Source organism: Capra hircus, unplaced genomic scaffold (genome assembly GCF_001704415.2).
Source record: "Capra hircus breed San Clemente unplaced genomic scaffold, ASM170441v1, whole genome shotgun sequence".
Taxonomy (NCBI): Eukaryota; Metazoa; Chordata; class Mammalia; order Artiodactyla; family Bovidae; genus Capra; species Capra hircus.
Window position 1 is genome coordinate 145,228 of NW_017189840.1, and position 24,718 is coordinate 169,945.

Below are 24,718 nucleotides of genomic sequence, written 5' to 3' on the forward strand. Positions count from 1 at the left end.
AGATTCCACCCCCCCCACCCAGGCCCCACTGAGAGTTCTATAGTTCCCCTCATGCCAGGGAGCCAAGCTTGCCTCACGTGATGTTCCGAGTAGAGGCCCAGTTGCTTTTTTCTCAGTTGAGGCTTGTTCAGTTGCTCAGTCGCGCCCAACTCTGTGACCCCATGGACTGCAGTACTCCTGGTTTCCCTATCCTTCACCATCTCCTGGAACTTGCTCGAACTCATATCCATCGAGTCAGTGATGCCATCCAACCATCTCATCCTCTGTTGTCCCCGTCTCCTCCTGCCTTCAATCTTTCCCAGCATCAGGGTCTTTTCAAATGAGTCAGTTCTTCGCATCAGGGGGCCAAAGTATTGGAGTTTCAGCTTCAGCATCAGTCCTTCCAATGAATATTCAGGGTTGATTTCCTTTAGGATGGACTGGTTGGATCTCCTTTCAGTCCAAGGGACTCTCAAGAGTCTTCTCCAACACCACAGTTCAAAAGCATCAATTGTTCAGCATTCAGCCTTCTTTATGGTCCAGCTCTCACATCCGTACACAACTACTGGAAAAACCATAGCTTTGACTAAACAGGCCTTTTCTCGACAAAGTAACATCTCTACTTTTTAATACGCTGTCTAGGTTGGTCATAGCTTTTCTTCCAAAGAGCAAGCGTCTTTTAATTTCGTGGATGCAGTCACCATCTGCAGTGATTTTGGAGCCCAGGCAAATGAAGTCTGTCACTGTTTCCATTGTTTCTCCATCTATTTGCCATGAAGTGATGGGACCGGATGCCATGATCTTTGTTTTTTGAATGTTGAGTTTTAAGCCAGCTTTTTCACTCTCCTCTTTCACTTTTATCAAGAGGTTCTTTAGTTCTTCTTCGCTTTCAGACATAAGGGTTGTGTCATATGCATATCTGAGGTTATTGATATTTCTCCCAGCAATCTTGATTCCAGCTTGTGCTTCATCCAGTCAGGCATTTTGCATGATGTACTCTGCATATAAGTTAAATAAGCAGGGTGACAATATGTAGCCTTGACATACTCCTTTCCCAATTTGGAACCAGTCCATTGTTTCATGTCTGATTCTAACTGTTGCTTCTTGACCTGCATACAGTTTTCTCAAGAGGCAGATAAGGTGGTCTGGTATTCCCATCTCTTGAAGAATTTTCCACAGTTTATTGTGATCCACACAGTCAAAGGCTTTAATGTAGTCAATGAAGCAGAAGTAGATATTTTTTCTGGAATTCTCTTGCTTTTCCTATGATCCAATGGATGTTGGCAAATTAACCTCTGGTTCTTCTGCCTTTTCTAAACCCAGCTTGAACATCTGGAAGTTCTCATTTCATGTACTGTTGAAGCCTGGCTTGGAGAATTTTGAGCATTACTTTGCTAACGTGTGAGATGAGTTCAACTGTGCAGTAGTTTGGACATTCTTTGGCATTGCCCTTCTTTGGGATTGGACTGAAAATTGACCTTTTCCAGTCCTGTGGCTGCTGATGAAAGTGAAAGAGTGAAAGTGAAGTCGCTCAGTCGTGTCCGACTCTTTGCTACCCATGGACTGTAGCCCGCCAGGCTCCTCCATCCATGGGATTCTCCAGGCAAGAATACTGGAGTGGGTTGCCATTTCCTTCTTCAGGGGATCTTCCCGACCCAGGGATCGAACCCAGATCTCCCACATTGCAGGCAGACGCTTTAACCTCCTCAACACATATTTGCTGGCATATTGAGTGCAGCAGTTTAGCAGCAGCATCTTTTAGGATTTGAAATAGCTCAGCTGGAGGTCTATCACCTCCACTAGCTGTGTTCGTAGTGATGCTTCCTAAGGCCCACTTGACTTCACACTCCAGGATGTCTGGTTCTAGGTGAGCGATCACACCATCATGGTTATCTGGGTCATTAAGACCTTTTTAGTACAGTTCTGTGTGTTTTTGCCACCTCTTCTTAATATCGTCTGCTTCTGTTGTTAGGCCCATACTCTTTCTGTCCTTTTTTGTGCCCATCTTTACATGAAATGTTTCCTTGGTATCTCTAATTTTCTTGGAGCGATCTCTAGTCTTTTCCATTCCGTTGTTTTCCTCTATTTCTTTGCATTGTTCACTTATACATGAACAGCTCTGTGTATACATATATCCACTCATTTCTTGGAGAGATCTCTAGTCTTTCCCATTCTATTGTTTTCCTCTATTTCTTTTCATTGTTCACTTATACATGAACAGGTATACGTGTATATATAGCCACTCATTTTTAGATTTCCCTCCTGTTTAGATCACCACAGAGCACTGAGTAGAATTCCCCATGCTATACAGTAGGTTCTCATTAGTCACCTAGTTTATACATGGTGGTGTCTCTGTGTCAACCCCAGTCTCCCGATTTGTCCCACCTACGCCGTCCCCCCTTGGTGTCCATATGTTTGTTCTCTCCATCTGTGTGCTTGTGCTTTATAGTCGACTTATACAGTGATAGTAACATAGCAACTGTATCTTTCTTTTGGTGAATACTTGTCTGGCATATCTTGTTCAGTTCTTTTTCTTTCAAACTTATTTTTTTTTTTTTACTGAGATATAATTCACATACCATAAAATCCACCCTTTAAAATGTACAATTTATTGTTTTTTTAGTGTACAGATGGTCCCTGACTTAAAATGGTTTGACTTAACGATTTTTTGACTTTTACACTGGTGCGAAAGCAATACACATTTAGTAGATCCATGCTTTGAATTTTCAATTTTGATGTTTTTCCAGGCTAGCAATATGTGGTGCAGTCCCCTCTCATGTTGCTGGGCCATGGCAGTAATCTGAAGCTCCCACTCAGCTGCTTGGTCATGAGGGTAAACAACCGATAATGCTCATCAAAATTCTGTACCCAGATAGCCATTCTGTTTTTCACTTTCAGTTCAGTATTCACTTATATGAGATATTCAACACTTTATTATAAAATGAGCTTTGTGTTAGGTGATTTTGTCAAATTGTAGGCTAATATTAGTGTTCTGAGCACGTCGAAGCTAAGCTATGATGTTTGGTAGGTTAGGTGTATTAAATGCATTTTTGACTTAGGATATTTTCAGCTTGTGATGAGTTTATTGGGATGTAACCCCATCGGAAATTGAGGAAGATCTGTATTTACAGTTTACATCATCTCAATCTAATTCCAGAACATTTTCATCATCCCAGAGGAAAATGCTGTACCCGTTAGTGGTAACTCTCCACTTCCCCTTCCCCAGCCCCTGGCAACAACTGATTTACTTTCTGTCCTTTCTGTCTCTGTGGATTTGCCTGCTCAGATATTTTACATAAATGGAATCCTAACATGTGGCTCTCTGTGTCTGGCTTATTTCACTAAGCATAACGATTTCAAAGTTCATCCACATTGCAACATGTATCAGTACTTCATTTATTTTTATAGGTGAACAATGTTCCATTGTATGGATAGATCATGTTCTACTTATCCATGGATCCACTGATGGACATTTGAGTTGTTTACACCTTTTAGCTATTGTGAATAATGCTGCTATGATCATTTCTGTGCAAGCTTTTGTGTGGACATACATTTTCAGGTGCCTTATTTGATAGAATTCACCAGTGAAGACTTCTGGAGTTGGATTTTCTTTGTGGGAAGTTTCAATATTTCAACTTATTTGCTTGTCATAAGCCTATTGAGATTTTCCATTTCATTTAAAGTCAGTTTTGGTCATTTGTGTCTTTGTCCATTTCATCTGAATTGTCTTAATTTGTTGGCATAACGTTTGCCTTATAATTGTTAACATTTTTTAGTTCAGTAGTAATGTCCCTCTTTTCATTCTAGACCTTGGTAACTTTTTTTTTTTTTTCACTCACTGCGTGATCTAGGTTCCCCAACCAGGGATTGAACCTGAGCCTATGGCAGTGAAAGCACCGAGTCCTAACCACTGGACTACCAGGGAATTCTGAGGTAATCTTTTTTTCTTGATCAGTCTAGGTAAGATCAACTGTGTTGGTCTTTTCAAAAAACCAATTTTTGTTTTCACTGATTTTCTGTAGTTTTCCTATTTTCTAATTCATTTGTGCACTTATCTTACCTCTGCTTGTTTCAGATTTAGTTTGCTTTTTTTTTCTAGTTTATTAAGATTGATCATTTGGCCATTGATTTGAGACTTTTTGTTGTTGTTGGTATAGGCATTTAAAGCTCTAAATTTCTCTTGTAAACAATATATATTCAATAGTTGAATCTTGTTTTTTTGAATCTCTGATTTTTGATTAGGGTGTTTAGACCATGAATATTTAATGTAGTGACTGATATGGCTGAATTTACATTTGCCATTTTGCTATTGGTTTCTCTGTATCTTCTGTCTTTGTTGCTCTCCTCCTCCTAGACTGCCTTCGTTTGTGTTAAATGTTTTTTAGTGTACCTTTTTTTCTTCTGTTGATTTTTAACTATATGCTTTTGAATTGCAGTTGCAGTACAATATATATCTTAAGTAATTGCAATCTACTTCATATTAATACTCATTTAGTTTTGGTGAAATGTAGAAACTTTTCTCTAACATAGCTCCATTCCTGCCTTCCTCTTTTGTGTTATTAATGTCATATATATATCACATCTATATAGATTATCATAGAAACTCAACATGACAGTGTTATAGCTATTGCTTTATATCAATACAATCTTACTCTTTTTGAAGAAGTTAGGAGAAGAAATGAGGAATAATAAGAGAGACATTTGTATTAACCCAGATATTAATCATTTTGGCTCCTCTTCATTTCTTCTTGTGAATTCAACTTACTAACTGGTGTCAGCCTGAAGGACTTTTTTTAGTATTTCTTGTAAAGAAGTATAGTAGCAATGAATTCTCCCAGTCTTTGTTTATCAGGAAATGTCTTTTTTTAACCTTCAATTTTTTAAGGGATAGTTTTTCTAGATACAGAATTTTTGATGGATAATCTTCTTTTCTTTCAACTCTTTGATTATGTCAGTTCACTGTCTTTTGGCCTCCATTACTTTTGATGAGTAGTTAACTGTTAATTTTATTATGGTTTTCTTCTACATGGGTCATTTTTCTTCTATTCCTTTCAAAATTGTCTTGGCTTTCAACAGTTTGACTGTAAAGTGTCTATGACTATCTCTTTATCTTTTTTGGGGTCCATTGAACTTCTTGGACCTGATTAACATTTCTCAAAATTTTGGAAGTTTTGGTCTTGTTTCTTCAAATACTTATTCTGATCCTGTTCTTCAAAACCCCCCAATACACATATTTTAGAATGTTTGATATTGTTCCAGAGGTGTCTGAAGTGCTATCATTTTTCTCTCCATTCTCCAGATTGTATAGTGTATATTAATATTGTTGATCTATTTTCAAGGTCAGTAGTAATTTCTTATGACATCTTGAACCTAGTCTTGAATACTTCTAAAGAAGTTGTCATTTCAGTTATTGCACTCTTTGAAGCTATTTTCATTTAGTTATCATTTCTTAATTTGTGTATCCATATTGAGAATCTCTATTTGTTGATTTGTTGTTGTTGTCATACTTTTCTTTAACTCTTTAAACGTGGCTTCTTTTAGTACTTTGAACCTATGTATAATATGTGCTTTGAAGTTTTCATCTGCTAATTCTAACATTTGGAAACACTCAGAGACAGTTTCTGTTGACTTCTTTCCCTAATGTGGATCATACTTTATTGTTTCTTTGCATGTTATACAATTCTTTTGTTGAAAATTGAACTTTTTAACAAATATTTATTTCTTTGGCTGTGCTGGGTCTTAATTGTGGCATGTGGGATCTTTAGTTGTGTGATCTAGTTCTCTGACTAGGGATGGAGCCTGAGACCCCAGCGTTGGGAGTGTGGAGACTTAGCCACTGGACAACAAGGGAAGTCCCCCCAAATTGAACATTTTAGACAATAGTTTCCATCAACTCTGGATTATGATATTCCCTTTACCCCTAGAAGTAGTTTTCAGTGTGTGTGTGTGTGTGTGTGTGTGTGTGAACTTGTTTCTTTGTTGTGTAATTTTTTTGCACTAAGTCTATGAAACTGTACTGTCTCCCACCCCCACCTGCAGTGTGCAGTCAGTGGTGTCTCTGTTGAGTTTAAAAAAAAACAAAACAGTTTAAAATGTAAGCCTGGTTTTCTAGGGGCTGCTGCATATCTGTCCAGCTTAGTGGCAAGTCAATGATTAGTCAGAAACTATGTTGAAAGATCTCAGGCCACTAAGGCTTGTGTGCTCTGATGAATCTGTGTGTGGGAAGGGGAGTTCTTTCAACGTTCAGGTTATTTTCAGGCCTTCCCAGGGTTTTCTTTCCCCTGACACCTTTAAATCTCCTACATACATGTGTATAGCCTCAGTGTACTCAGGAAAGCATGATTAGATTGGGACCTCTCCATTCTCCAACTAGTCAGGAACACACTTGCCCCAACCACATTCACAACCATCTAGTAGAGCTTTGTTAGCCCTTCCCTGTTGGTCTGCCCCTGAGAAGTTTATTTCCATTAACAGTGTCCCTGGGTGTGGATATTCCCTACCAAATTGACTTAGCCCCCTTCAAACCTAGGCAGAGAAGCTGCTGGTTTTCATGAGCTGCCTTGTACTGGTAGAACCTCCATGACAAACTGAGCTGGGAAGGATAGGAGCAGCTCTAGGCCAGAATGCCACAGATTCCCAAAGTTCAGCTTCTCATTTTATTATATACCTTTGGTTGAGTTCTAGATCATAAAGGCATTTGTCAGCTTTGTCCAGCTTTATTTATTTATTTATTTTTTGAGGTTATTTGTTGATATCCTCCTTGGCCATAGCTAGAAGTCCTGACTTTTCAATCTTTTCCTTTTCTGTCCTATCATTTAGATGTACCAGTTTTTTAATTTTTATTTTTGTGTATTCTTTTTTTTTTTGGCTGGGCTGCATGGCATGGGGGATCTTAGTTCCCCATCCAGGAACTGAGCCTATGCCCCCTGCAGTGGAAGTATGGAGTCTCCACCACTGCACCACCATGGAAGTCTCTAGATGTCCCTCCTACAAACTGCTTATGGGTGGATTTTTAAAAATCTTGTCTTCAATTGAAGAATTTAGTCGATTTTGTTTAGTGATGTTTGGCCTAATTTCTAAAATCTTATTTTATGCTTTCTACTTATTCCAATGTTTCTATTTCTTTATTTTCCTCTTTTGACTTTTGAATTGAGATTTTTCTCCTTGTGATTATATGATATTTTCCTCTACTAGTTTGAAAGTAGTATACTCTATTTATATTCTTTTAGTAATTACTCTAGAAAACCTAGCACGCATATTTGTCTTAACAAAGCTTAAAGTTAATACTGATATGGCCATGAAGGAATAACATGGTCCAGAATTTCCCTCCCTCCATATATGACTGGAAAACTTGGCAGATATATGAATCAACCATTTTAAGGTGGTGAAGACCTGGTGGTACCAGAGAGAAAGGAAACAAATGAGGTGAACTCTACCACCAAGACTTTCTGACTGAGAGAGAAGCATAAAAATGTAATCTGTAATGATAAAGAATCAGCCAATCAAAACAGACCCAGGGAATTTCCAGTCTCTTATCTGGCATGTGAGGAGCCTGGGAGTCATCACTTGATGCCAACAACAAGAAAATGTTGAACAAACTGAAAAGCCAACAACTGTTTTTAGATCCATTAGAGAACAGAGGTCAAATGGCAAAGTATTGCTCACAAAACTGAAGAAACAGACAGGTGAATACAGAAAATCACAATTTACCAGAGCAGAAACTTGAGTGGATACAGTGTTGGGTTAGGAAAACCTGAGCTTTAACTAATGATTTGCTGGAGGCTAGTGTGGAGAAATCCCATGGAAAATCCCATGGATGCAGGAGCCTGGTGGGCTGCAGTCCATGGGGTCGCTAAGAGTCGGACACGACTGAGCAACTTCACTTTCACTTTTCACTTTCATACATTGGAGAAGGAAATAGCAACCCACTCCAGTGTTCTTGCCTGGAGAATCCCAGGGACAGGGGAGCCTGGTGGGCTGCCATCTATGGGGTCGCACAGAGTCGGATACGACTGAAGTGACTTAGCAGCAGCAGCAGCAGCAGTGTGGAGAAGTATGAGACTTAAAAATTGCAGGGAGCCTATTCTTAGGGAGGCTCTCACCTCCTACACTTCTGTGAGTTTTACCTCTAGGAGCCCCATCAGATTCTCACAGTGAATACTGGAGAACAATCTCCTCATGTTTCCGGTTGGGGGAGGGGGTAAAGTTGACACTTTGAAATACACCATAACATTTTGTTCTTAACAAAGCCTGCTCTGAAGACAAACCATTATACCAGAGTCTGGCCTATTGGGGTTTTATTAGAGTCTAAGGGACTTGGGGGAAGGGAAATATCCAACTTCAGCCCCATCTAGCCATCCTAGCCCACCTTGGAGAGGGGGGAACTGATAAGCACTTGTGAAGGTCACAACCCAGAAGCACAGGCTCACCAAAAGACTGAGAGCTAACCATTGGACTACAGAACACTTCCCCTCCCACCATACTTTACCACTAGTAAGTATAGACCTCCTTACTGCAGCTCCTTTACCCAGTACATCGTGCCTGACTTTCAACCAAAAAATTGCAAGGCACACTAATGGGCAAAACCCTCCACAGTTTGAAGAGATAGAGCAAGCATCAGAACCAGACTCAGATATGGCAGGGATGTTGGAATCACCAGACCAGTCATTTCAAATACTATGATAAATATGCTAAGGGCTCTGATGGAGAAGCAGATATCATGGAAGAACTTGGGCATAATTAGCTACAAGGGAGGATGGGAATTCAAGTTTCCGGTTGGGAACCAAGATTCCCCATGAACCTTTGGAGATTTACTTCTAAAAGGGGAAAGGTCAGAAATCCAACATATATTTCACTGAGCTAAAATTGAGGTGTGGGCAGGGCTGCATTCCTTGAAGAGTCTCAAGGAAAGAATCAGTTGTCTTGCCTTTTCCACCTTCTAGAGACCACCCACATTCCTTGGCTGGGGGCCCCTTCATCTTTCTTCAAAGCCAGCAGTGTCGTATCTTGGAATCTCTCTGACTCTGACCTCTTTTCTATCATCACATCTCATCTCACTCTTCTGTGGCCCTCTTTCCCTTATAAAGATGCATTTAGGGCCCACCTGCATAACCCAGGACAATCTCCCCATCTCAAGATCTGTGACTTAATCACATCAGCAGAGTCCCTTTTTGCCATATGCACAGGATTCCAGGATTCTTATGAGGCCATCTTGGGGTGGGGGGCAGGATACTGTGCTGAAGACACCTGTTGAGAGCACAGCACCGCACTTCAAAAGTACTGGCTTTATGTGTGGGCCCAGGAGGCATCTCCCATCTCATGACTGGTGTCTGGAAGGCCATGGAAAGGTGTCCCAGGAGAAAGGGTGGGCTCTGGCTCTTGGGTGTAGATGCCCCTGGGTCAGGCGCTGGCCCCAGAGCTGACTCACTTCTCTGGACTCAAGTATCATTCCTGATCTTGGAGTCTTTCTCTTATTTCCCTACCGGCTCAGCCATTCATGCAAACAGGTTTTTAGGTTCATTCTACATTTTAGAGGTTCTGGACCAGGAGGGTGGCTCTGGACATGTAGGCCACATTGCCCATAAAGTCCAGTGCCTTCTCACACTGTGCTTGTTTCTGCCCACCCTCCAGCTCCCTTCCACTTCCTGCTGTGTCTCTGTCACCGGGAATCGTGACTTTAGAATGGGTGCTCCAGCTCCAGTGTGCAGAAGGCCCTGGAGGAGGCCAGAGAGGAGCAAGGCCTTGCTGTTGCTTCAGGTGACCCAGTGGCCTCCGCATGCTCCCCCGGTCCCCAGCCCTGGCCTCTGGAGTCCCAACTCCACCCTGTGTCAGCCAGAGGGCCGCACGCTGGGATGGGCAGTCTTCTCACATCCCTCACCAGCTTGGGTCTTCCTGTGGCTCCATCTCCTTGTCCTGGGGCTTGGGTTTGACTCTGCACTGAGTCTCGGGGCTCAAGTGCCCATCCCTCACGGTCACACCTGGGTCCTTGCTCCCCCCGTCTGTTTGCCACCCTGGGGACCTGACGTCATTTGCTGCATCACCAGATCTCAGTGCCTCCCTCCCACTCTGGGAAGCTGCCTGTGAGCAGGATGCCTCTGACTTGCAGCTGCATGCTAGTCTGCAGCCTGCATCCTAGTCCCGAGCCACGGGGCACGGAGTTGGAGTTCAGTGACTTGTGAGTACAGGAGGTGTTCAGCCAGAGGCTGGGCAGCATGGATGCTGGATGGCACATGACAGTGGTGATGGGGTGTGGTGTGCGAGTCCCCTGTGCACCCCCTTCCCCAGGCCTCCCTCCCCACCTTCCCCCCCAGACTCTCCAAGGTGCTCAGGATCTCAACAGAAACCATTTATTGAGGACCAATTAAAGAAAGCAACCGCGCTGTGGATTCCCCAGGGTGAGATGGCCTTGCCACGGGGACTGCTGGTCCTGGGCTGGGTCTGTAGGCCAGGAGAGTGTGTGCGTGCAAGTGTTGATACATGGACACACAGACATACATGCACACAGGCTGCTCATCAGGGAGTTGTACTGCAATGAATGACCGTGTGTGTGTGTGTGTGTGTGTGTGTTTTTGTGTGTGTGTGTGTGTGTGAAGCTTGGCCCCTTCCCCACCCCCCAATCCAACCAGGGCCTCATGGGACCCACAGCAGCAAATTCCAGGCTGTCTTCTCCCCTTCCCCCACCCAGCTCTTGCTTAAACCCCATCTCCTCCGGCGGCAGTCTGACCACCCTCAGTCACAAAGAGCCCCAGTGATCCTGTCAAGACATCTGGGGGAAGAGGGAAAAAAAAAAAGCATCTTTTCAAATGTCAAGTGGATAAACAGTCAGGGCGCCAGATGTGAGGCTGGGAACCCACCCAATGGCTCCTGGCAAGGAGCGCACCCAGACGCGGATGGTCCCCGTGGCTGTGGGGTGGCTGCTGAGTCTCCAAGGTCATGTCCCCTGGGAGTCCCCTCACCCGACGCCCCCATCCCAAGAGGCCTCAGGCCCCTGTGGAGGAGCGGCAGGTAACTATGCTGGTGGTGGTGGTGGTCCAGCTGCGTGGCAACAGGGATGGGGCTGGGAGCAGGTCCCTGTGGCCATAAGAGGCCCATGCCCTTCCTGAACGGGAGACCCCAGGGAGGCTCGGGAGTTGGCCGGGCACACATCTCCTGGGCCCTGGGAACCGGCAGCTATCTGGAATCGTCCCTCGGAATGGGAATCCACCCCCCACCTCCAACCACCCCTCCCCAAAAGAAAAGTAACAGTCATAGAACAGGCAGGTTCTGGAGCAGGCTTCCGCCCCAAAGTGGCACGGGTCAGGCCGGTGGCCCTAGGCCTGGCCCGTAGGCACGTTTAATAGGATTCCTCGCAGATGTTTCCAGTGGGTAGGACAGGGCTGTCCCCACCGCCACCCTGGAGGGGGTCCCCAGCCTCTGCCTTGTCCCACAGCCCCGAATGAGGTATTGTGCTCTCCCCCCACTTCCCCCCCCCCGCCCCCGCTTAGGCCAAGCCCCCTCTGGCCTCCTCCCCAGCACGTGGGTGGTTGGGCTGGGCACACCCACTGGAGGGTGCCCTGGGGCCCTATGTGGCGTCCAGCTCGAAGACGCCATCGCTGGTCGGGGTGGTGAAGAAAGAGGGGGGATCAGAGGCGGCCGACTCCTGCCCCCCGCTGCCCCTCTCTCGGGCACGGCGCTCTTCCAGCTGCAGGGTGCGCTCGAAGTCCAGCAGCTGCCCCATGAAGCTGAAGTTGGGCGAGATGTTGGACTTCTTCCTCTTGACCAGATCGTAGGCATCGTTGAGCGAGAGGTGCAGCTTCTGCATGAGGTAGGCCACGGTGACAGTGACGGACCGGCTGACACCCGCCAGACAGTGAACGAGCACCCCGCAGTTCTGCGACAAGGCCTCATCTAGTGGGGGCAGATGGGGGCCCCGTGTGAGATGGCCCATCACGGGGATCACATCCTCAGAGCCGCCCGGCCCCAGCAGGGCCATCCTGGGCTGGTCCCAGGGGGAAGGCAGGCCTGGAGTGGGGCTGGGGAAGGAGTGGGGAGGGTGGAGTGGACTCACCAATGAACGCGATGGCCTCCGGAAAGAACTGGGACAAATTCTGGCTCCAGTGGTCCGAGATGGGGATCTGCTTGTAGTGAAAGTCGCCATTCTTCTCAAAGAGGTTGGGGAGGTTGGGGGTGACATTGAGGATGTAGCGGATGCCCAGCTTGGCCAAGCTCTCCACGTTCGCTGAATCGCGGGCGCTGCCCAGGTAGAGGTTGGGCAAGATCTGGACAGGGAAGGATGACAGCAGCCCCACTAGGGGGGGCGTGGTGCCCTCCAAATCCAGGCCGCAGCTCATGGCATCACGGTCAGGCTCGGAATCCGCATCAGAGCAGTCGGAGCCCAGGCACAGGCCTCCCAGCCCCACCACTGGGCTGGGCAGTGGGGCCATGCTCAGGCCCCCTCGGCGGTCGAGGCTGGTCTCACAGAGGTGAGGGCACTCGGCCTGGAATCTGCTGAAGCCACCTGGGAGAGGGGATGAGACGAGGGGCCCATTGAGGTGGCCTCTTGGGCAGCTAAGTGCCCTGGCTGGGGTTAGGGATGCAATCCTAGATCCTTCTGATGCCTGAAGAGGTGGGTGGGCAGATGTCCCCAAGAGGAACTCAGGAGTGAGCAGCCTTGACCTACATGGTGTCCCAAGTGGTGTGCTTAGTCCTGGAGCCGGTCCTTTGGACGGCAAGCCAAAGAGGATCTCACATCCCTGGGGCCAAGCCAAGGCAGGCGTGAGGGCTCAGCACGTAGTGCCAGCCTTGGGAAGGACAGCAGGCATCAGTTACAGACGAGGAAAAGTTCAGATGTGAGTTGTCTGCCTGGGTGATTCCCAAGATCAGGGGCCAGGGCACAGCCACGTCTGTGCACTCTTCAGAGAGTCCGGGAGAGAGTGTAGCGTGCCACCTGGATGGTCCCAAGGTGCTCAGAAGGGAACATCTCCATCTCCAAATAACTACTATTTTCCCCCAGCTGGGGGGCTAGGGGGCAGCGCTAGAAATCCAACATGTTCTATATTTCTATATCCCTGTGCATTCAGAATTGAGCAAGGAACGACAGTCCAATGACCCTCGTCAATGGGGAGAGGGGTCTAGGTTCCTGGAAATCCTGTCTCTATCCTGGATCTCTGAGGTGGAGGGTGTGTTTGGCTTGGCAAGGAGCCAACACGCCTGTGTCTGTCCATGCCTCCCCCAGCCCTGCGCTGACCATGGCGGGGGGGAGGGGAATCGGGGGAGGTCTCTGCCATTGCAATTTCTCTCCCTGTCTCCCCCCCCCCCCCCCCCCCCCCCCCCCGTCTTCCTCTCCCCCTTCCAGACCCTTCGGTGAGCTGGGGGGATTTGTCCTGGGGCTCCAGCCTCCTTTATCCACGGCTGAGCAGCTGGGGGATTCCCTGAGCGTTCTCGGAGCCAGGTCAGATCAGATTCTCCCATTTTCCAGGCTCAAAAACTGGGGCTCCCAAGAGTGAAGGGCTTCCCCAAGGTCATGCTCAGAGGAGGACAGACTCTCATCTCCACTTTGGACCACAGGAGGTCGGGCTCGCCCACGATCAGATGGATTAGGCTGGCCCTCCGAAGGTGCGGTCCTGCACTCCCCGGGCAGGGGTCCTCCCTAGACAGGTGCCCGCCCGCCGCCCACCACCAGTACCTACCCTGTAGATAGTAGGCCAGGTAGCCTTCCTCCCGAAGCTTCTGCAGCAGAGTGCCCAGCACCGAGTCGGCTTCCCACTCCTCGGCCTCGGCCTCGGCGCGCCGGTGCCGGCCCCCGCCCTGGTCGTACAGGAGCACCGGGGCGGGGGGCGGGGGCTGCAGTGGTGGCCCCGGTAGTAGCGCTCGCACCGACAGGCTCCCCCGCCGCAGGCGGCGCAGCAGCAGCGCGGGCAGGGCCACGCTCAGCGCCCCGCCGATGCGCGCCGACTCGTAAAGCTCGCGGCTGCGGCAGTCGAGCAGCAGCAGCCGCGGGCGCGGGGGCGACAGCTCCCGGCGCAGCCACAGGCACGAGCGGCCCAGACCCTCCATGGCTTCGCAGCTCCCAGCACGTCGGGCTTCCGGAGCTGCGGAGAGAAGGAAGGCACGAGACGTGAGCCCGCGATCTGCGCGCCCAGAAACAGGGCGCCTGGGGTCTCGCGGGGGAGTCTCTCTGTCGCCGGATCTTCTCCTGCCTCTCCCACGGCATGCCCAAAGGCACCCCCGTGCGCACCAAGAAAAACGCCCCAGGCAGCCACTCGAGTGCCCCACTGGAGAAGGGAAATGCGAGAGGTGCCCCAGCCAAGGAAGGCTGAGCGTCCGACGGCCCCCTTTGAGAGCCGCTACAGTCCCTCCTGGCCCCTCGGAGGGGCTCAGGCCCCTTCCTGCGTCTCTCACGCCTGCGATCACTCCCCGCTTTCCAGCTTCCAACTGGGGGGGACCGCGTGCGCGGGGGTGGGGGCGCGGCGGGGAGAGGGGCTCTAGGCTGAGATCATCCCCACGGCCCGCCGGGGCCGAGGAGATAAAGGCGGTGCCCAGGCGCTGGCCCTCGGCAGGCGGGACCTCTCCGGGCTGCCCGACTCCACCCGGAGAAAACAAAAGGAGAGACCTGGAGCGTGATCCCGCGGCGAGCAATCGCTCGCGGATGTCCTGGACACAGCCACCGCGGCTCGAGGGGCGTCGTTCCTGGGCTGGGTTGCCCCGGCCCGGCCACTGGGAAGAGGGAAGGATGGCAGAAAGAGCGCGCCGCACGTGGAGACAAGTCCACCGCCGCCTGCGCGCACCGGCAGCTTCCTGGCACTGCAACCCAGCTTCCCACCTTAGAAGCAAGTTGCCTTTGGACGTGGAGTTGCCTTTGGAGGGGCGGGGCGGTGGGGGCGGGCTCAGGGGGGCCAGCGAGCCAACGGGTGCCTTCGAAAGCCGGTGAGTGGGCCCCCGCAAGTGGCCCGCTGGGCCGGGGCTTCCACCCAAGCGGGACAGGGCCAGGGGCAGAGGCCAAGGGCAGGTCAGGGGCCCAGCAGGGGACCAGCTGCAGCTCCCCTGGCCGGCGCCAGCCAGGCCCCTGGAGGCAGGGGGAGGGGTGTGTACAAGAGCCCTGTGTCCCGGCCCCAGAGGCTACCTCCAGCCAGGCTCACTTGGGGTGCCCCTGGACCATCTCGTCCTGGGACTGGACTTTAGTGGCTTCATCCATATAACAGGCTCATCACCACGGCTGCCAGGGAAATGGTGGAGGGGAAAAAGAAGCAGAACCACAAATCCACTGCTGCCTTCTGGCCAGAACTCGGCCCAGCGCTAGCTGGAAGGCTGGGCAGGCAAAGGGCAGCTTTGGGGCACCCCAGTAGCTTCACTGGCATGAGCCAGGCCAAAGACTCCAAGAGCCCTGCCCTACTGATCGTGGGAGTCAGCCTGGCTTCTCGGGCTGCCTCCTTCCTAGTCAAGAGTCAAGGGATTTCTACCTAAACAGACGTCTTTCACTTCTGTACTGTCCCCTCCGCCCCCTGTGCTGGCCCAGGTCGCCATCAGAGCTTTCAAAGCCCTCTCCCCATCTCCAGGCCTGTTTGCCTCAACTCCCCTCAGCCCTGCCCTACAGCAAAGGCCCCACAGTGGCCTCCAGAACCTTCTGTGGACACAGGACGATGAACCGTCAGGACACGCTTGGGCCCTTGTTTGCAAGGCACTCCCAGGCCAGCAGGACAGGTCAGTAATAAACCGAGGGATGAAATGAGAGAATACCAGGTGTGATAATTGCTAAGACAATGAAATGAGGTGGTGGAGCTTCTGAAAAGTCTGGTCTATGTCCCCCTCACTTTTTTTTTCTTAAAGCCCTAAAGCAAATAGGCCAGTTGAAGGAAGGTGTGCAGCAGATAAAAGAAAGCTCATACAAATTAATCAAAAAGTTGAGACTCCTATAGGCACATGGGCAAGGAACCAGAAAAGACTGCATGAAGGAGCACATGCAACTGGTGCAAGGCATTTGGAGAAAGGTACAACTTCACACATGGGAAGGAAAAAAAAAATTAAAAGCCCAGCTAACAATGACAGAAAACAAGGTAACACTTCCTGCTTGTTACATTAGTAAAATGTTCTCAGATTGAGAATACCCAGTGCTGGCATGGCTGCTGTGAGATGGGCATGTTGCTCTGTTGCTGATTGCTAGAGGTATGCTGGTGTGACTCTTTTGGAAATTAACTTGGTAATATATATCCAGAGCTGGGAAGAACCCCACACTGGGAATCTACTCCAAGGAACTAAGTAAACGGAGGTAAAGCTATGCACACAGGATGGGTACCATAAGAAGGGTAACTAAGGAGTGAAAGGTGCAAAACTGCTGGAAGGTCACTGATCAGAACATAAAATAGGATGGGAAAAAGCAGGAGGTATTGCTGGGGAGAGGGCAGGTCACAGATAGCCAGGTTGCCTCATAGGGGCCTCTGGTTGCCCCTTCCTACCCTGCCTCCCTTCCCAGCCCAGTGGGCCACCAGGCTGAGACTTGTCTCCAGCCACACTCCACCATGTCTTGGTCTCTGGGATGAGTCCCATCACCTGGCTCCAGGGGCCGTGGGCAGCTGGGCTGGGTCCCCTCGCCCTTATCCTGGGCTGCCTCCTCTGCAGCCTGGCCTGATTCTATTCCTTCTTCACTCCCCTTCCCCCAGGTTTCTGTCTCCCTCCTCTGTGCTCCAGACCTCAGTTCCCTGAGGTTACCAGCTAGGCTGGAGCCGAGTGGAGGGGGGCCGGGGTTTGTGTGTGCATTTCGTTTCTCTCACATCCCAGTTCCCACAGGCAGAGGTGGGAAGCCACCAACCCTGGGGGGCTCCCTCCAGGCCTGCTGCACCTGTGGGCAGGACCCCGGAGTGGGCTGGGGTTGAAGGCACCCAGGGGTTCCGGGATGTGCCAGCCTGGTGTGTCTGGCTTGGCCAAGTCGCCAGAGTGGGGGTGGCTGCCCTGCGCAGGGAGGAAGAGAGAGAGACACACCCTGCTCCTGTCCGGTGCTGTGGTCTCTGGGGTTGGAGAGAGGGTCGCCCTGCGGTGCCAAGGCCTGCTTTCTGGAGAGGGCTCCCTGGGGGAGGGAACCAGCATCAGGCCAGGGAGGCAAATTCTGCCCCTGGGCGGGGGTCGTGCGGGTCTGCCCCTTGCCCAGATCTCTGCTGGTCAGCTGAGAGTGAGCTTTGGGGGGGGTGGGGGGCGTTCAATCACCAAAGTGCTCACTGCCCAGCGCCAGCAGCTCCCGCTGCGCCAGAAGCAGGAAGATATCCTGAAACCTGTTGCCACCTCCGCAGTGCAGGGCTGAGTGCCACCAAGCCCCCCTCCCCCGACCCTCGCCAGGCCCCCCGCAGCGCCGGCTGGGGTGGGGGCTCCGACACTGGGCCCCGCACCCACTCCCCAGGCGCGCGCGCTCCAGGCGCGCAGTGGCCTCCCCAGGCCCTCTCAAGCGGGCAGAGCTCGGCCGCGCACTTCCCGTAGGGTGGGCGCTGCGCCCGCCACCCGCCCCCTTCTCCTGCCGGGCGCCCCTGGTCTCCGCCCAGCCCAAGCAGTGCCCCTCGGAGGCCGCGGAAACGCCGCTGCCCATAGGCCTCTAGCGCGCTGCCCATGCGCCCCTGGGGCCCGGGAGCCTCCAGAGAGCGGCGCCCCGCCTGCTCGCCACAAGCCCGCCTCCACCCCCAAACACTCGGGTCCTCGCCTGCCTGGTGGCGGCAATTGGGCCGTCCGGCCCGGTTAGAACTCCCAGACACAGCGCTCCGGGCAAATCCGGTGTCTTTTCCTCCACATCCACTTTCCGCCGGGGATGGCTTTTGCCGGGTCGGCCTCCTGGCGGGACTGGGAGTTCCTCCATGGCAGAAGCGGTTGTGTACCCTGCCCCGAGCTGGCCCCAGCCCCCCCAGGGAAGGGCCTGGCACGCGGCGCTCATGGAAGAAATGCTCGTGAACAAAGAAGGCATGAATGAATGAAACCAATTGTTGCACCAGGGAGCCCGGGGGGGGGGGGGTGGCTTTCTCCCTCAGCAGGTCACTCACCCAGACACACAGAAGCACACGTGTGCACGTGGTTCCTACCCTCCCCCCACCCGCCCCCCACCACACTGGCAGGCGGACACACACACACACACACACACACACACACGCACTCCGATTCCTGCCTCCAGGAAAGCCACCTACTATGTGCGTGCCAACACCTGGGGCCCCTTTGGCCGCAGCTGGGTGGCTTCCATCTCAATTGCCTGCCTCTCCCTTGCCCTCCCCCATCTAAGTACGGTACCTTGCACCCCCAGTGCCTTCCTTATCTCTTAGGGACCAGGCCAAGTCAGTCGCTGGGGAGACCCGGGTCCTGTTTAGGGAGCCACCTGGGGGGCCTCAGAGTGGTGAACCACTGCTGCAAAGGCGAGCCAGTGGCGCCTGGCAGAGATGCCACCAAATGCTGCAGCCTCCAGAACCCATGTGCCAGGTGTTGGAGGGAGGGACTGAAATGTGTTAGAGGACGTGCAGGGCTATGTGCCATGGGTGCGGGCCAGGGTGTCCAAGAGCCAGAATCCTGCAGGTGTGCACACATATTGGGGGTGTACGAGGTGCAGGCCTGGGGAGCCAGCTGGGCTTCAGGAGTGCAGCGTCGGCCTCTGGGTGAGGGTTCCTGTTGGGGCTTCGTCCAGGGATGGGTGGATGTCAGCGTCTCTGGGCTGGGAACGTGGGTGGGGTGTCTGTGATGAGCATATGGGGAGTTGGAGATGGTGCAGGCCGGCGAGGGGAGCTGTGTTAGTGCAGATATCCCAAGGATGTGTTGGGTATCTATGTGTGTGTGTGCGTCTGTGTGTGTGTGTGTGTGTGTGTGTGTGTGGTGTGTGAACGCGCGCGCGCACGCTCTCGCGCGCCTGGGTGTGTACTGAGGCGTGGCAGCGTCTGGGATGGGTGCTGGCCTGAGTTGGGGACAGTAGTCGATGGTGACTTAGCGGCTGCCGGGGCGTGCACTGCAGGGCCCTGGGTCCGCGGTGTACGGTTTGTGCACGCGCGTGTAAGTGTCAGGGGGGTGTGCGTGGCCATGGACACGGGAGGTGCACGGGCGGGCGCACTGAGTGGGTCTCCCAGGGGCGCGTGCGTCGGCCTGGCGGGGTGCGCGCTGGCGAGACTTTGGGGGCGCAGGGCGGAGGCGCACACACGTCGGGGGGGGCGGCCAGGCGGGGTGGGGGTGGGGTGGGTGCCCGGGCGCCGCGTGCCCCGCTCACCTCCGTTCCGCTCGGCTTCCTGCGCCGGCTCCGCGCGTCGCGGCCGGGAAGTTTCCGAAAGCCCGGCCGGCGGGAAGCGCTACCGCCGCGGCCGCCGCGCGCCACCGGAGCCTCGGGCGGCGGCCTCGCCTGGAGCCGAGGGGCCGCTGCCGCCGCCGCCGCCGCTGCGGAGGGAAACTCCAAATCCCGCCTCCGCCGCCGCCGCCTCCTCCCCTCCCGCCGCCGTCTTCTCCGCCCCCTGCCCAGGAGGGGCAATGTCGCCGGCGGAGGCGCGCGAGGAGGGAGCGGGGAGGGGCCGCGGCCTGCTTGGCGTCTGCTCCCACCTCCCCTGCCCGCCTGCCTCCCACCTGCCGCCCGCAGCCCGCTCTGCCCTCGGCGGCCCCTCTCGGCGGGGGCGGGGGGATGCCCCTGCAGCCCCGGCTCCCAGCCGCCTCGCCGCGGGGTCTCCGAGCCTGGGCCGCCGGAGTTGGGTGGGAGGTCCTGACCTCGGTCGGGCCTGGGCTGGGCTGCCTGGAACAGTCCACCCTGGCACTCCTGCGGCCATCGAGGACCAGGCACAGCTTGGCCCCCGGGGCCACTTCCTGATGTCCCAGGGGCTAAGGTGTAAGGTCCGGGTGAGAGCATCCGAAGCGCCCAACCCGTGGTCCTCCGACCCCTGTCTTCTGCCATCCTCCCGTATCAGATTCTGGCTCCTGGAGCTTTGGGGCTTGAGTGCCTGGAAGGGGTGCGGCCAGGACAGTGGGGGTGGGTCAGGGAGGAGGTGCTGTCTGCAGGCCTGGGGTGCTTTCCTCTGGCCCTCGGGCCAGGGTCCGCCCCCCATAACGGGCCTCCTTTGGTTTTTACACCCATCTGGGAGTTGGAGGAGACGGTTCCCCTACTATAGGTAGGGAAACTGAGGCAGTGGTTTCCCGGGGGTCACGCCGCTGTGTGGTGACAGAGCCAGAGTGGAGGGGGACGCAGGGAGGGCTGGGATGCCAGCGGTAGCCTGAATTCCCCTGAGTCATCACCTTTGGGAAAGAGAGGACAGAGGCTGCATGTTTGGGGATGGAGCAGACCTCACCGTCTCCAAGGGCCCTCACCAGCTTTGCAGCAGTCTCTCTCCAGGGTGTGGGAGCTGGGGCAGGGCCCAGATGCCACCAGCCTGGCAGGCCCAGCCCGCCCTTTGGCCTCCTTCGGCCCTCAGCACGTGCTTGCCCTTACCACCCTTCCCTCTTGAGCGCCTGGGCCTTTCGGGGCTACCCTCGCTGGCAGGTGCATCTGTGGGCCAGGCTGATCGTTCACCTCCCATTCAGCAGCAAGGCCCCAGGGGCTGGCGTGGAATCAAACTGCCAAGACGATGGCACGCAGGTGGGCAAACGAAACCGGTGGTGGTTTGGGTGGGTCCTGCCACTCTACCCCATGCTTCTGTGCCATCCATGCTGCCAGCTGTCCTGGAGTCAGAGGGCCCTTTGCTAAGATAGCAGCCTGTGCTAAAAGGCATGCCGTTCAGCAATAGGACCATTTTGGTCTGTCAAGGGGCAAAATACACAGAAACCAGAAAAGATGGGGCCAGCTCCCCTGGGGACCCTCCCATTTGGGGAAGACACACAGCAGCCATGCCCCTGGTCCTGGGCACTCGGCCCCCTGCAAAGGCTTGGTGAGCTAACTCACAGAGGAGTTTCTGGAAAGGTTGGAGAACTACCCCCCCCCCCCCGCCCCAATTCTGTGCTTTAGTGACTCAGGGCTGAACGGCTGGAGGAGGAACATTTGGACTGGATGATGCCACCCTCACCCCTGCAGAGCTGCTATCCCAGCCCTCCCACAGGGCCTTTGCACTTCAGGCAACAAGACCCACCCAGCGCTGGAAGCGAAGAAAACTAACCTGAACCACCAGGCCAGTCCTGGGAGCTCTGACACAGACCTGGTCTGCCTGGGGAAACGGGGGCCACCTGCCTCATTCTCAGGGGCTTGGCTAGCCAGGCCTAGCCTGTGATCCTGTTGAGGGATGAGCTGGAGAACCTTCTCGAAGAGGACTTGAGTGAGAGGCCAGCCATGTCAAAATTGAGGCTGTTTTGAAGGCACAGCTGGGCCTGCCTCTGAGGCAGCCAAGCCTGCATGCTCAGGTCCTAACAGAAACCTCAGGGTGGGCTCTCCTCTGTGGCCTCCCTGCTTTTCCCACTGGGAACCACCCCCCCAAGCCCCCCACCAGCCCCAGACACGCAGCAGAAATCGCCTGTGCCGGGTGGAGGAGCAGAAAACTGAGCAGTGGCCGGGATGCACCCCCGTGCATTTGTGGCTGAAGGTGGCCCTACCTGTGAATATGCAGCTTTTCCAGGTCCTGATTCTGGGTCACTTTTCAGACAATTGAAGCTTTGAAGAAAGGTCCGTCTCACTGGGTCCTTGCATGGAGGCCCTGGCGTCCCCAGAGCACTGGCGTTTGGGTGCACGTACACGTGAGCCTTTATTTCTGGGCAACCATTGGGCCCCACCGAGCGCAATATCCTCCGCTGAAGCCATTTGCTCACATGACAACCGCCCCCCAGGCCGCCGCCGCCCCTCCACCGCTGGGGAACTGGCTTCACTGCCCCTCCCCCCTCAGAGGCGCGTTAGCCAGCATCTTCTGGACGCATCTCGCGCTACCAGTTGCCATGCCTCCAGGAGCACATCTTAGGCCCTGTTCCAGGGCACCCCACTTGCCCGCCATAGCCCCCCTGGCAGGACCACCTGCGGGCATTGGAAACCAAATGACCCAGTGATAGTTCTCAGATTGGTGCTTGAAGCCCAGGTGAAAGGGACAGAGAAGACAGGAGGGAGGCAGTGTGTGCAGCGCAGCAGCAATTGATTTCTGAGGGGCCGGGACCTCGGGAGCCATTAACATCCCCATTCCGGGAGGGCTCTGGTTCAGGTTCGATAACCTGGTTATCAACCCCCTCTGGCCAGCCACGCGGGCTCCCGGTACTTGTCTTCCCAAGAAGCTGTGCAGCGTGCCTGTCGGGATGTACGTTTCAGATGATATAATTCTTTTACTGGGAGAGAGCCAGACTCCCATGCCCATTGGCTGGACTGGCAAAGGGAGGCGGGAGGGAACCAGGGGCCAGTGGTGGGAGGGGATGAGACAGAGGGCTGAATGGGGCCAGGAGAGGGGAACCAGAAAGGTGGAAGGGACAGGCCAGGAGATCTGGCCCCTTTCAGCCCTGTCTCTCATCCCCTGCTGCAGGACCTGTCACCAACCGCTCTGACGATGGCCTCTGTGAGTGAGGCCATCACCGGGTTTTCTGGTCACATCTCCCTGTCCTCCCTCCAGGAACATGGCTCTTGACTCAGGCCATCACCTCACAGCAAGGAATGTGTGAAACAGAACAGTGGGTTCAGGCCCCTGGCTCTGGCTCAGTTTTCTTTGGGGAGCCAAGAGGGGCTCCTGGGGACGCTGTGGGTTTTTCTCATGTCCTCATCCTCAGGGGTCTGACTCCCTGTATCACAGATCAACCACCTCGCTTCCCAATACGACAAGGCCAGCCTGGGTCCCGGGAGCTCCTTGCACCCAGACCAAGGCCTGCTAGCAGGTTGGCTGGGTCACTGCTGTCCTGGGGTCAGGGGTGCTGAGCACAGCTCTGCACATGTCTCCTCCCATTGTAGGAGCTTTCCACCCCAGTCTGGTCTGGGAACACCTCAGCAGTGACTGGAATCAATTAAGTCAGGAGGGGGCCAAGGCTCAGGTCAGGGACCTGCCCCTTGGCTATGGTGTCAGTGCTTAAGCTGCCAGAGTCAAGGGGAGGGCATTGCACAGGGTGAGCCTGGAGCCATTTGGCCCCTGGAAGGGAGACTCGGGTGGGCTTTTGCCACGTCAACTCACACTTGCTGCCCTTTGAAGCCTTGCTGTCACCAAGTTTGGAGCCAGCCCTCCTTGCTGGCCCAGAAGGCCCCATTGTGGGACCCTTAAATAATGAGAACAGTGACTTTTTCTGGTCACCATGCCAGGAACAAGGGCCACGAAGCTTCCATATGAGGAAACCGAGGCCCTGAGAGATGAGGCTGAGGATCCCAGCCTCTGGTGTCGGGGATTGCGTCCAAGCCCGTCTTTCTCACAGATTTCAAGGTTTCATGGTGTCAGGAGGCGACCCAGTGACACAGCCCCAACGAGGAAGAACGGAGCTCCAGGTCGCAGAGAAACCATGGAGAGTGGTCCACACGGTCCAAAATGGTGGCAAACAGCCTATGGAGAGGCCCTGGCCTGCCTGTGAGTTCAGGCCCACCCTGGCCCAGATGAGGACTTCTGTCATTGTCCCTCAGCCTCGTCCCTGTCCCCAAGCACCCCTCCCCACTGACCCCGCTGCGGCCCCCTCCCTACTTTCATACTTGAGAGGCTTGCCACAAGGAAGGCCCAGGATATCTCTACCGACTCTGTGGGGATTTTTCCCATCTAAATTTAGAGTACCTATTACCCTGCTGTACCTGCTTCTCACAAAAAGGAGAGCCAGAAGAAGAGCGAGGGGAAGGCCAAGGCCTGATGGCGGCAGGGCCAAGGGACCGTCACTCTCTCCCCACAGACGCCGCCTCAGGCCCTTGAGGCTGGTCCTCTTGGCAGGAGGCTGTAAGGAGTCAGAGGTTCCTCGCAGGGGCCCTCAGAGCTGTCTCCCTCCAACACGGTGTGTTCACCCCTCTTCATTACCTGCCACCTGCCCCTGCCGCCCCCCACCCCCAGCACCATTTCACTATCACAGAGAGAAAAGCCAAGGCCTGAAGTTGGTTTTCTAGCCGTGGTGGCCTCTCTTCACCGCACCTCCATTTTAGGGACCCATGTTGGGGCTGGCATGGGCAGGGACCACGAGTGTAACCTAGAGCCCAACTTGTCAACCTGCAGGACTTGGCTCTTGGGACCTGTCTGGAGCCACAGGGGCTGTGACTGGGACTTTGACCTGCCTATGGCATCCCTGGCCTGAGCTGCCTGTTCTCTGCGGCCCCAGAAGAGAAGAGGGAATCAAAGATGGAGTCCCCACGTCTATAAGCCTGAGAGGACTCTTCCTAGTCAACAGAACGAAGTCCCCAAGGTCTTGTGCTCTGGCTCTCAGTGACAGCTTGGGATGCTTTCTCTGTCTTAGCCAAACCTTCCCTCCCCATCTCTGTGTCCTCTCTCCTCACCACTGACCCTGTCCTTCCAGCACCAGCCTTGCCTCCACCCAAGTCTCTAAATTGCTCTCAAAGGTCTTTCCATGATACTTAGTAATAAAGTATCAGGGAAAACAATCTGAAAAAGAGTATATGTATATATATATGTGTATATATGTATATATATGTATCTGAATCACTGGGTTATATACTGAAGCTAACATAATATTGTAAATCAACTATATTTCAATAAAATAAGGAAATGCCTCATGAAATTTTTTAAAAAGCTATGGCAAATAACATAAAATGTCTAAAGAAAAGCACTCCTGCATGTTCTTGCTCACTGCACCTCCCAGAGCCCAAGGCCGGTTGGCATCACCTTGTCTCTCAAGGTGATGGCTTCTAGATGTGACTTGTCCATCTTCCCGCCGAATGCCAGGACCTCTGAAGCTCTTCTTCTCA

At 53.4% G+C, this 24,718-nt stretch overlaps 1 protein-coding gene and 1 long non-coding RNA gene across 3 annotated transcripts; one reads left to right on the plus strand and one right to left on the minus strand.

Moving 5' to 3' along the window:
* Positions 1 to 11,235: 11,235 nt before the first annotated feature.
* Positions 11,236 to 19,350, minus strand: DUSP9 (dual specificity phosphatase 9). Of its 2 annotated transcripts, none has more exons than XM_018044792.1 (4): positions 19,172 to 19,350; positions 13,647 to 14,048; positions 12,026 to 12,475; positions 11,236 to 11,865 (listed from the first exon to the last, which is right to left on the minus strand). In XM_018044792.1, the coding sequence occupies exons 2-4, from the start codon at positions 14,011 to 14,013 to the stop codon at positions 11,540 to 11,542; spliced, it is 1,143 nt and encodes a 380-aa protein (XP_017900281.1). In that variant the 5' UTR covers positions 14,014 to 14,048; positions 19,172 to 19,350; the 3' UTR covers positions 11,236 to 11,539. The 2 variants fall into 2 exon arrangements, with proteins under 2 accessions (XP_017900281.1, XP_017900282.1); XM_018044793.1 differs by lacking the exon at positions 19,172 to 19,350 and adding an exon at positions 14,570 to 14,766.
* LOC102183048 lies at positions 18,837 to 24,396 on the plus strand. Its single transcript, XR_311238.2, has 3 exons — positions 18,837 to 18,960; positions 23,239 to 23,387; positions 24,012 to 24,396. It is a non-coding gene; the product is annotated as an uncharacterized LOC102183048 (long non-coding RNA).
* The last annotated feature ends 322 nt before the right edge of the window (positions 24,397 to 24,718 follow it).